This window comes from Thalassophryne amazonica, chromosome 5 (genome assembly GCF_902500255.1).
Source record: "Thalassophryne amazonica chromosome 5, fThaAma1.1, whole genome shotgun sequence".
NCBI lineage: Eukaryota > Metazoa > Chordata > Actinopteri > Batrachoidiformes > Batrachoididae > Thalassophryne > Thalassophryne amazonica.
This window is the reverse complement of record NC_047107.1, coordinates 19,917,115-19,929,829: the sequence shown is the minus strand read 5'-3', so window position 1 is coordinate 19,929,829 and position 12,715 is coordinate 19,917,115. Positions and strand designations below refer to the sequence as shown.

Genomic DNA, 12,715 nt, shown 5'->3' with positions numbered 1-12,715 from the left:
AGAGTCGCTGCAGTCAAAACAACATAGAGAATCCACACGATGACAATTGTAAATTAATATTATACTACAAAAATGTAATTTTTTATGCTTTTCATCACGTTAATAAGAGACTGCTGCATGATACCCTGAAAACGTGCTAAAAGAATTATAGCAAATAATCCGTGTCTGCTACATTTAATCTGCATGGAATATAATAAGCGCAGACCGAATTTCAGACATATTATATATATTAGTCTGGAACAAAGAGGATGAACAGCGTTGTAAAAAACAATAATCAAGATGTTAAAGAGCAAACTTCACTTTCCCCCAGAACGACATGATCAGGAAGCGATTGTAGCTCACAGCAGCTCCCACTGAAAATAACGGAGAGACGGCCTGTGATTCTCGCATGTTTACATAAAATAAACGCAATTACAACGTCTAAAAACCCAGAGAATATATTCATAAGAGGTTTAGGCACAATATAAAAATAGTTTTATGTTGCGATGTTAATTCTGTTGTCCGTGTGCAGCGGTTAAAGTGAAGCGTGATCAGAGCGTATCAATGAAGTTCTCAATGTTACTGAGATCTCGCAGCGCAGCAACCTCTCCGAGGTTTTACCGGATTTGAAACCTGAAAAGCCTCAATACTTGAGCTTTTGACAAGAGCAGAAGTTAGCTTTGAGCTACTGGAAGTTAGTGTGCATGCTGATGTCTGTGAAATGTCTTGTAAATCACCCCAGAGGTGTTATCAGGTTACAAAAACAGCATTTTCAGTTTTAGAAGTGTTTATTTCTTGCTATCTTTTACATAATATATGACAAAGACGTTATATTTACATACAAATGAAAAGGAGTTTGCAGTTAGCCACACTCTCACGAGCGCCACTAGCTCGTCATTAGCTCATCATTAGCTTATGACAAGCTAAAAGTGGATGCTCTCGTTATGGCCGAACAACGTTCCACAATTTCTGGGGATTCTGTGTTAGTACGCGCCCGCGGCCGGTGTGCTTGATGAATTTCTGCGCAAAAAGTAGTTCCCAGATAATTGTGATTCCTGTGAGATAATGAGTATATCTCATCTAAATCAATTCTAAAATTTACCAGTAATAAAATTTAAAGAGAACTGAATTTTTCAGAGTGGCCATAATAAATAGTTAAGAAACGTAAAAGTTTATGAGCATTGTAAACATTGACACGATGGAGTTTGATGCGGAAGTGTTCAGAAAGATACGATTGGAATGTTTTGACTACCATTTACAGTTGGCTATGAAAGACTTGGGTGTTAACTTCGTGTTAAAGTCAGAACAAGAAGCTGCAATGGAAGAGATCTATCTGGAAAGAGACACATTTTGTGTGTTGTCGCTCCAGCGAGAGCGGCACACTGAGTGAGCGGGGTGGCGAAAGTAGTCCGGTGAGCTCAATCTGAGAGGCGAGCTATCCCACAATGCTAAAATAGCTGAGACGTCAGTCCAATGAGAGTGGCATTCTGAGCAGGGTGGCAGCTAGCTAGACCAGCCACGGACGTCACAGTGCTGCTCTACTTTGATTGTCTGTCACGCCCACCACTCAAAATAAATAAATAAATGAACAGAATGAAACAGAATGTAGCTTTTTAACCTCTTAAAATAATAATGTAGCTTTTTAATCTCTTAAAGTACCACTTAAAATAGGTCAAGGTTAGCCATCTCTGAACTTGTCCAAGATCTGTGTCCCAAAAATGTTTCTTCTGAATTTGAAGACTCAGGCATTAATAGGACTGGACTTATATTGAGCACAGACAGACGGTCGGGTGAACTCGAAGTCTTCGCAATACCCGATGGCCCTATTTGAAGGGCTTGGAAAGGTGTATTTAAAGATTAAGGTCAGAAGAAATAAAGATGAAGTTGAACCAGAATGGGGAGACAAAATAGTATGGAAACGGAACGTAACTGGGGAGGTGAAGGTCCAGTGGTTAAGTGGTGGCCTTGAGACCAGAAGATCCTCAGTTCAAACCCCCATCAAACTGGAAATCATTAAGGGCCCTTGGACAAGGTCCTTAATCCCAAAGTTGCTCCTGGAGTGCAGCACCTTGCATGGCAGCACCCTGACATCGAGTGAATGGGTGGATGTGAGGCATCAGTGTAAAGCACGTCGAGCTTCATTTGGAAAAGCGCTATATAAATGCAGAAGAAGAAAGCAGCAGCTCATAATCCAAAGCATTCCACATCATCTGTTAAACATGGTGGAGGCAGCGCTGTTGTATGGCCGCCAAGGGTTAGGGTGTCATGTGTACCGTATCCACCACATAACAGAACCATATTGAATCCTGGTTGGCAACCACCCAACATATACAACTGGTCCATCCCAATCTCTTGAAAATAGCCATCCACTTGCAATCAGGTAACATGGGCATTCTCATGGCCTTCTTCACCCACTGACATCAACCAACAATGGTGCCCCTGTGCACTGGATCAAGGTCACAGAAATTCTCCATGTGGCCAAAATGTCAGTGATGTTCCATCACAATCCAAAAACTTGATAAGTGGTGTGACTGATGATGGAAGCAGCATGTTGAATTTTGAAGTGTATTTACTTCTCCACAGTTAATGCAGCAGATAAGAGAATATTTAGAGCGGAAATGGTGATAAAAGCATCAAATTTGGCAGAAATACTCTTCAGACAATCCTCTTTTGAAAAAAAAAATGATGGGCCACTTGAATTTTCAGTTGGCGTTCCGGTAGAGGTCAACTGAAGAATTACACAGAAGTCAAAATTAAAAGATGCTCCAATCATATTGAAACCTATGCCACATTACTTGCCTGATCATAAAGATTCCAAAAAGGTATGGATTGTACGGTCTGTAACTGAATTCTATGGAGTTATGGGATAAAAACAGCAAGAATGGTGACAAAGGTCAGTGTTCGTTTATACAGGGGTCAAAAGTTAAAGTTGCTCCAGTTTTGGTAAAAAGTGATGCAAATTACTAGTTGAGGTAACACGGTTTTAAAAAGGAATAGTTTGGACCATGTATCATCCTTACTTATCATGTTACAGGGTAACATACGTGACATGTCACAGAATCCAATAGACGTAGACCTTGTTTGATCCTTTCCTTCGGAGACTAAACATTCAACACTGTCAAAACTATTCCATTTATTAATTCTATTAGCTCAACCGATAATTTGCATCACTTTTTACCAAAATTGGAGCAACTTTAACTTTTGACCCCTGTACAAAATGAAACTGACCTTTGTCACCATTCTTGCTGTTTTTATCCCGTAACTCCATAGAATTCAGTCACAGATAGTCCAAACTATACCTTTTTGGAATCTTTATGATCAGGCAAATAATGTGGAATATTTTTCAATATGATTGGAGCATCTTTTAATTTTGACCTCTGTGTAATTCTTCAATTGACCCCTACCTGAACACCGATTGAAAAGTAGAGAAGCTTGAATCTTCGACTGGACTGGGTGGCTTGACGTGAGGACGTTTCGCTTCAAATCGCAGAAGCTTCCTCAGCTAAAATTCTTGCTCTGGTGGTCTGACTTCTGTCTTGCCTCTTGTAGAGAAGAATAGCCACCCAGTCCAGTTGAAGATTCAAGCTTCTCTACTATGGAAACCACCTGGACAACTGAGAGCCTACACAGGAACACCGATTGAAAAGTCAAGTGGCCAATTGTTTTTTTCAAAAGAGGAGTATTTCTGCTGAATTTGATGCTTTTATCACTATTTGCATGATTGTTTCAGTTATCTGCTGCACTAAGTGCAAATGAACACTTTTAACCCAGATAAGTTCAATTTGCTTCCACATGTTCAAGAAACTGAATACCTCATAAATTCAGCTTAAATGTATGATGACATGTAATCAAACCCTCATATAAATAACACATTTACAGAACGCCAATCTGCGTTGATCTGGTGCATGAGGCTGGACACATGGTGGCGCTCTTGTAACATACTTCAGGAGAAACAGCAAGACCATATATCTGCAGGAAACAAACCAAAAGACTCCAAGTTCCACAAAGGCGTTAAATTGAAGGTACAATTAATTTTTCTCTGTCAGGGAATAATACAATAGTCAGTGAGCAGAATTAATGGACATAATCTCCACACATATTTTTTTTTAAATAAGTGAGCAAAGACGTTTGCAGTCTTGTCACAATTTATTTGAAAGCCAAAAAAAAAAAAAACTTAAAAAAGGGATACAAATCAAAATGCTTCAATCGCTCAGGTCCAACCCTGTCTGTTTCACCAAACAGCCTGAGTGACAAATATTTGTTTGAGGTTCATCTGCTGCCAACGCACAAACTCAGAGAGTCCACCTGAACCCAGAACACAGAAAAAGGTTGGCGATATTTGTGTTGTCCAACTGCTCCGGGTCCAAATATGAGTCAATCATCAATCGTCAATCATCATTCATTTGCACGACACTGGCCCAAAGTCCAGTGTCGCTGACCAAACATCCCCTCTAAACCCTCGCGCGCGCATGCATCATTTCGGAGTGTCAGCAGCATTTCACCGATTATCACCACATTTGTGCGTAGAACTGCACTCCAGTCATCATCTATCTCAGTGACAAGTATCTGAAACTTTTGTACAACAACCATTTCCACATAAATTCAGTATTATTTCATAATAAAAGATGGGAGAGCGATCAGAGCGCATCTGAGTCTGACTCGCTGAGTCTGACTCTCTACACCCAAAGCGATCAAAGGGATTAATGTGATTATTAACCATCAGATGACAAAGTAAAACCTCTTAAATCATTCTAGAGTCAGTTTTAAGGAGAAACAAGGTGATAATCGGTGAATCGCTGCTGATGCTCAGAAATGACGCATGCGCAGTGAAGGCACAGTGAAGTTACAGTGAAGACAGGGCAGATCAATTTTTAGAGGGGACCGTTTGGTCGGCAACACCGGCAAAAAACAAAACAAAACTCTGGATTAACGAGATAATAACTTGTGTCCATCCTTCACTGGGTTGTGCGCAGCAGTCCGAGTGGAAGAATCCATTCGTGACTGTAGTCACCACATGGGTGTCCAAGTCCAGGACCATCTTGGCTTGGTTGGTTGGCGTGTTTTGGACAGGTAATTTCCATTCCCATCCCATCCAGGCTGGGCTGATCTACCATTCTGAATTTACAGAAAATTGACCCAAAATTTTGGAGTCCTTGGTTAACATCACCTGTGTTAATCCTGACAATCCTTACAATAAATAAATTAATAAATAAAATAGAAACTTAAGTTTCCTTCCTTAGAATAATTCTGAACTTACAGAAAATTGACCCAAAATTTTGGAGTCCTTGGTTAACATCACCTGTGTTAATCCTGAATCCTTACAATAAATAAATAAATAAATAAATTATAAACTTAAGTGTCCTTCCTTACAATAATTCTGAACTTACAGAAAATTGACCCAAAATTTTGAAGTCCTTGGTTAACATCACCTGTGTTAATCCTTAATCCTTACAGTAAATAAATAAAAAAACAAAATATAAACTTAAGTTTCCTTCCTTAGAATACTTTTTAGTACCCTTGTAAGTGTACCATTTCAATACTTCTTGGGACTAAATCGGTCCACTTTTTAATTTATAAAAGTAAGTTTGAGTACACAACTACCCATGTCCTGTAAAATAAAAGTGGCTGTGGACTCAAACTTTAGTACTCTTACACGAAAAGTGTACACGTATACCTTCATAAATTAAAAGTGGGCCAAATTAATCCAGGGGATTATTAAAATACTACACTTACAAGTATACTATGAAATATCATACCGGGGAAGTCAACTTGTTGCTCACTGAAGTTTGTTGAATAAAATAAGTTTTAAGTTTACTGTTTTATTAAACTTTTGAAAGTGTAGTTTTATTTTACAGTGCGTATGAACTTTCAGGTAGTCATTATAAATTGTAGCACGTTTTAGTTTATGAACGTACACTTGCCCAAAATACTTTCATGAACTTGCAGCCTGATCAGGATTTTATTCAGCGATTCTTTGGTGAGAATCCCTCAACCCAAAACCACAAAATACAGTTTTGTAATGAGCATTTTATGTGTTACCTGAACACATTCTTCTTATATCTGCAAATATAAGCCAAAAGTATAGTGGCTCACAAGTAAGGGTGTACTTACACTTTCTTGTTTTACTTTAGTACAACCCAAGTGTACCGAGGCTTTCCACTACGCTCATCAGTATATGCGAAGTAAACTTCGACCTTTCGAAACATATTTTTGTCAGTTTACACCAAGTATACTTTCATTCTTGATGATTTTCTGTGTACTTGTCAGTACAAATTAAGTATACTTTCTTTGGTTATTTTCAGTGGCGGCACCAGGAAATTTTTGTTGGGGGGTGGCTGGGGTAAAAGTTGGAGGGGCTCCACAAAATGTCGTCAAAATGAACAATATATAGTAAATTGCTTTATAAATACCAAGGTATATGTTTTAGTCACCCGTGCCCCTCTAAAATGTGGTATCAATGCACACACACATCACTTAGAATGATTGCAAGTTCAGTAAACTTGCACATAGGTACACAAACTGAATTCATTGAAATGGTGCTCAAGACAATGCATGGAATCAACCTTACACAAATCATCTATATCAAAGATTTAATGCCAATTTAACACAGAGGTCATAACCATTCGATAAAAGTAAGTAAAAGATATAGCCTGAGAAACTTAGTTGTAAACAATATACAAAAAAGTGATTCTTTATGACGTTTGTATACAATCTAGCCCAAGCGCAAAACTGCACTTGAGATCCACAAATATGTCAGTTGCTATTCACATTATTGATAGAATTATTGGGGGGCTAAGGGGGGGGGGCTTAAGCCCCCCCAAGCCCCCCTTGGCACCACCACTGGTTATTTTTAGCTTAAATGGGGTACACTGCTCTTAAACTTGAATAAATGTGTTTGTTGTAAGGTTGTTAAAATACGTCTCATAGTTCTTCTGTCTTATTTTGTTCATTTCATTAAATATGGTGAATTCTAAGTAATCAACTGAAAAATGTCATAATGAATCAATTTTTTTTTTTTTTAGTTTTTGTATCTGGAAACTAGATACAAAAGGACTTTCAAGTGACTCACACTGACTTCACTGAGAACAGCACGTTGACTTATTGTACAACTTCATCTGGAGTGTTGCAGTTTAAAGTCAACACATCAGTGATCTTAAATTATGGAAGTTTTATTGATTAATAAGTGCAGGCCCTCATATAAATAACACATTTACAGAACGCCAGTCTGCGTTGATCTGGTGCACGAGGCTGTACAGTTCTTTATCGGCCACATGGTGGCACTCTTCCAACGTCCTTCTAGAGAAACAGCAACAACTTTTTATCTGCAGGAAACGCAAACCAAAGACAGACTCCAAGTCCCCCCCCCCCCACCCCACCCCCCCCCCCCCACCAAGGCTTTAAATTAAAGGTGCAATTAATTTTACCGTCAGATAATTATATAAATGTCAGTGAGCAGGATTAATAGACATAATCTCCATACATATATATTTTTTTAAATAAGTGAGCAGAGAGCTTTGCAGTATTGTCACCATTTATTTCAAAGAAAAGACAAAAGAGGTACAAAAAAAAAGTGGTACAAATCAAAATGCTTCGATTGCTCTGGTCCAACCGTTGCCTGATAACAGTGTATGTTTTAAACAAATTGTCTGAGTGACGAATATTTGTTCGAGGTCCGTCTGCTGCCAACTCACGAACTCGGAGAGTCCACCTGAACCCAGCACCGAGATCAGGTTGGAGATGTTCGCCGTGTCCAACTGCTCCGGGTCCAAATACGAGTCCTCGTCAGTCATCATTCGTTTGCACGGCACTGGCCCAAAGTCCGGCAAATAAAACTCTGGATCGACGATATAATAACTTGTGTCCATCTTTCGCTTTTTAGTGTAATAAGTGTGCGCGCCCTGCGGCTGTCTGGGCTGCGCGCAACAGTCAGAGTGGAAGAATCCGTTCGTAACCGTAGTCACCACATGCGTGTCCAAGTCCAGGACCGTCTTCTGGTTGGCTTGCGTGTTTGGGACAGGTAATTCCCAGGAGGATTTCTCTGCGCAACTCCAGCAGGCGTCGGGAACCATGAGCTCAGTCTGTGGAACCATCGCGCAGGCAGGCGCGTCCTGGTGCGCCACATCCACAGGCTGGCCGCCGTGCGAGTGCGCTCCGCAGTGCCAAGTGTCCGATTCCACGCCGCTAAAGTTGTAGTAGAAGTCATCCGAAAACTCTGTAAAGCTCCCGGTCAGTTCGAGATAATCTTGCTTTTCTGGGACTGCGGCTGCGTCCTCGTAGTGGTGCGTCCTGTGCGCCTGCGACAAGTTTTTGCTCATGTAAAACTGCCTGGCGTTTCTCAGCACGTACGTTACCAGTAAGTTCTTGTGGAGCTTGATGCCTCCTCTCTGCGTCCTGGAGCTTTGGATTTTCCTCAAAGAAATGGAGATCAGGTTTTGTGCGTCAAATGCGCACTCCATCCTCACGCGGGCCACCCTTCTCTGCCGTCCACTCTCTCAAATTGTTTGTTTATTCACTGAGAAATGTTTCTGTCTTCAGCTGAGAGGTTCCTACTGGATTCGTGGAGACTGTCCATAGCGCTCCATGTCTTCCCAGTAAGGGCATGGATTTGCAACTCTCATCTTTCCTCGCCACGCCCTCACGGAGACATTGTCCAATGGGGAAGAGGCGGTGCGTCTTTTACAGGCAAATACCGCTCCAAACCTCATTCGGAATGCACGTTGGACAGCGCATGCTGCGTCCTAGGCTGTGGACATATAGAACACAAAGTCAAACTTTGGTCATGTGTGCAAATAAGTGCAATTCAATTTTCCAAAACCACCCACAAAGCAGAAAAAGCATCAAACGTCATAATTTCAAATACAATATAGCAGCAGAGAGCTGCAAAATGTGTAATAAATCCTAATAAATCCTGTAGACTTAAACTTCATTATGTGTACAATCATTTCCAAAGTTTCAGTTATCTTGGTTGCTTTGTATAAAAGTCATGTTATTTCAAAATTATGCTCCAAATGGCATAATTTGTTGGTGAAATAGGCTTCCCTCCAGGCAAAATGCAAGACATGCTGGGAATGTTGAGATATATAAATGAATGAATGAATTTATTCAGCACACACAGGTCCAGATCAACAAAAAACTTACCATGAAAGAGAGAAAGAACATAGTCCAGAAATGCACCATGTGTCCAAAAGGGTGTAGGCAGAAAAATAAAAATTCTACATATGTATATCAAATTATACATACATTCATCATAACTAATACAAAGTATACATTGATCCATGAATTTGAATAAAAAAAAACAAACAAAAACACAAACATGACAAAAACACAAACATGCAAGCAGCAGTAACATATCATAGCAAGTAATCAAATAATTTTTATAGAGTCTTCCAAATATTTAAACGTTTAACAGAAATACAATGACTTTTTAGGGTAGTTTGAATCTTTGATTTCTGAAATAATAATGTTCCTCGTAAATTATAACTGGATTCCCTCATTCTAAACAGGTCCTGGACGTGTTGTGGCAGAAGTCTATTTTTCACTTTGAACATAATTTGTATTATGATGTAATCAATCAATTCCCAAAATTTCAAAACATGCAAACAGACAAACAAAGGATTAGTTGGTTCACCATAAGGTTTCTTACTAATAATTCTGATAGCTTTTGTTTGAAGTAAAAATATAGGATTTGTGTTAGATTTGTAGGTGGTTCCCCAAACATCAATATAGTAGTTCATGTATGGAACAAGTAATGAGTGATATAAAGTAACTAATGAGTGTTGGGGGAGGAAGTCTTGTGCTTTATACAAAATGACAATGATCTTTGATATTTTAGATTTAACATAATTTATATGTGTTTTCCAACTTAAATTATTGTCAATAAAGACTCCAAGAAATTTAGTTTCATTAACAAGTTCAATTTCAACATCGTGTATTTGTAAATTTCTACATGCTTTTCTGGGATCATTACCAAATATGATGCACTTTGTGTTACTGAAATGAAGCAACAATTTGTTAGAATCAAACCATTCCTTAAATGTCTGTATTTCCCTCTCTATTTTGTCCAGCACCTGTGCCAAATGATCCCCACTACAAAACACAGTCGTGTCATCTGCAAATAGAATACAACTCACAAACTTGGAAACCAAACATATGTCATTAATATATAAAATAAACAGCAAAGGCCTAATGAATAAGTCCTGGGGGACCCCATAAGTGCACCTCAAAAATTCTGAATTTATCCCACCCAAGTGAACATACTGATACGTATTGTACAAGTAGTTGGCTATCCAATCATGTGCTAATCCTCTGATGCCGTACTTCCATAATTTATCAAATAATACGGCATGATCTATAGTATCAAAAGCTTTCTGTAAGTCGAAAAAAAAAACCCCTCTGGTGTATTGTTTATTTTCAGTTGCATTTGTGATATGTTCCACAAAATCTATTACTGCCAGTGAAGTGGTCCAATTTTTCCTAAATCCATATTGCTGCTCATTTAGTATGTGATGTTTTGATATAAAATCATCCAACCTCTTAATGAATACTTTTTCCAGAATTTTTGAAAATTGAGGTAGCAGTGAGACTGGCCTGTAGTTTGAAAAAACGTGTTTGTCACAGGATTTGAATAGAGGTACCACTTTAGCAATTTTCATTTTGGAAGGAAATCTCCCAGTCGTCAATGACAAGTTACAGATGTAAGTTAACAGTTTAATGACACAATTGATTATATTTTTATCAAAGACATATCAAAATCATTGTGATCAGTTGATTTTTTTCCCTTTTATGTACAATGTTAATCATATTCATCAGTTTCTCTGATAAATATTGAATCTGAAAGGTTAGTCCTCATTGTCCTGTTATCCCAAGAGCTCATATGAGAAGGTACAATTGCATTTGCAAAATATGTCCCCACTTTGGAAAAATTATCATTAAAATTATATACTATAACTTTCTTTTCTTTAACCCCTGTATCAGTATTTCAGTAAAAATATGCTGGATAGTCTTGGACAACTTTTTTGTATTCAATGATTTTAATGATATTTTAATAGCTTCCATGTACCGTTGATGTTTGTTTTATTTTTTTCCAACAAATCACTGTAGTACTGCCTTTTGCAAGATAGCAGCTGGTCTGCTCTGTGTCAGCCTGATCCCGTCAGATCTCAGAAGCTAAGCAGAGCAGGATCTGGTTAGTACTTGGATGGGAGACCTCTTTGGAACACCAGCGGCTGTGTGTTTCTCCGGGTAAAACTGGAGTTGCGTCAGGAAGGGCATCCGGCGTAAAACTTGTGCCAATTACCAATGCTGATCTGCTGTGGCGACCCTGAACAACACAGGGAGCAGCTGAGTGAACAACAACTGCCTTTTGCAAGATGGCATTATATTGGTCAACTTGTTTTTATATGTCTTATATTTACTCTCAGCCTCTATTGTTCTATGCCTTAAAACACTGAAAAAAGAGAATGTTTGAACCAACATTAAAAAGTGTTACAATTTGTAAAAACCTGAATGAGTTAAGTTGTTTGAACTTAAGTTTGAAAGTTAAATCAACTCGATCAACTTACAAACTTAAGTTCAAACAACTTAATTCATTCAGGATTTACAAACTGTAACACTTTAACACTGGTGGTTGGCTCTCACTGCGGTATTGTATCACTTCCTGTTCCGGAGCATAGCGGTGTTTTGCTGTATCTGTTAGCTGTTTAATCTGCGTAGTTAGATTGATCTAGATAACTAGATAATTTATTTCACAGTGTAATCTTCACGTGCCTTAACTAAAGCACCCTCTCTGCTGAATCACCTCTAAATTATTTTCACATTCTTCACTTTGTGTGTTTTTAGGAATCCGCTAGCTTAGCGCAGCTATTAGCTCTTAGCTGGTTTAGCATGGCGGCTTCTCCTGTCTCTCCCGTACTTTTCTGCACTGGGTGTGAAATGTTTAGTTATTCCTTGGCCTCCTTTAGTAGTAATGGTACTTGTAATAAGTGTAGCTTGTTCGTAGCTTTGGAGGCCAGGCTGGGTGAATTGGAGACTCGGCTCTGCACCTTCGAAAATCCTACAGCTAACCAGGCCCCTGTAGTTGGTGTGGACCAAGGTAGCTTAGCTGTCATTAGCTGTCCCCCAGCAGATCCCGAGCAGCCGGGAAAGCAGGCCGGCTGGGTGACTGTTAGGAAGAAGCATAGTTCTAAACAGAAGCCCCGTGTACACCACCAACCCGTTCACATCTCTAACCGTTTTTCCCCACTCGGCGACACACCCGCCGAGGATCAAACTCTGGTTATTGGCGACTCTGTTTTGAGAAATGTGAAGTTAGCGACACCAGCAACCAATCAAATGTGTTCCGGGGGCCAGAGCAGGCGATATTGAAGGAAATTTGAAACTGCTGGCTAAGGCTAAGCGTAAATTTTGGAAGACTGTAATTCACGTCAGCAGTAATGACACCCGGTTATGCCAATCGGAGGTAACTAAAATTAACATTGAATCGGTGTGTAACTTTGCAAAAACAATGTCGGACTCTGTAGTTTTCTCTGGGCCCCTCCCCAATCGGACCGGGAGTGACATGTTTAGCCGCATGTTCTCCTTGAATTGCTGGCTATCTGAGTGGTGTCCAAAAAATGAGGTGGGCTTCATAGACAATTGGCAAAGCTTCTGGGGAAAACCTGGTCTTGTGAGGAGAGACGGCATCCATCCCACTTTGGATGGAGCAGCTCTCATCTCTAGAAATCTGGCCAATTTTATT

The 12,715-nt window shown here is 39.4% G+C and overlaps 1 protein-coding gene across 1 annotated transcript; it reads right to left on the bottom strand.

Annotated features, from left to right (window-relative positions):
- Positions 1-7,132: 7,132 nt before the first annotated feature.
- Positions 7,133-8,567, bottom strand: LOC117510153 (immediate early response gene 5-like protein). The gene has a single exon (XM_034169767.1). The coding sequence runs from the start codon at positions 8,433-8,435 to the stop codon at positions 7,560-7,562; it is 876 nt and encodes a 291-aa protein (XP_034025658.1). The 5' UTR covers positions 8,436-8,567; the 3' UTR covers positions 7,133-7,559.
- Positions 8,568-12,715: the final 4,148 nt, after the last annotated feature.

Bases quoted from the DNA above. Each gene is read 5' to 3' on its own strand.
- LOC117510153 (XM_034169767.1), bottom strand. From the start codon at position 8,435: ATGGAGTGCGCATTTGACGCACAAAACCTGATCTCCATTTCTTTGAGG.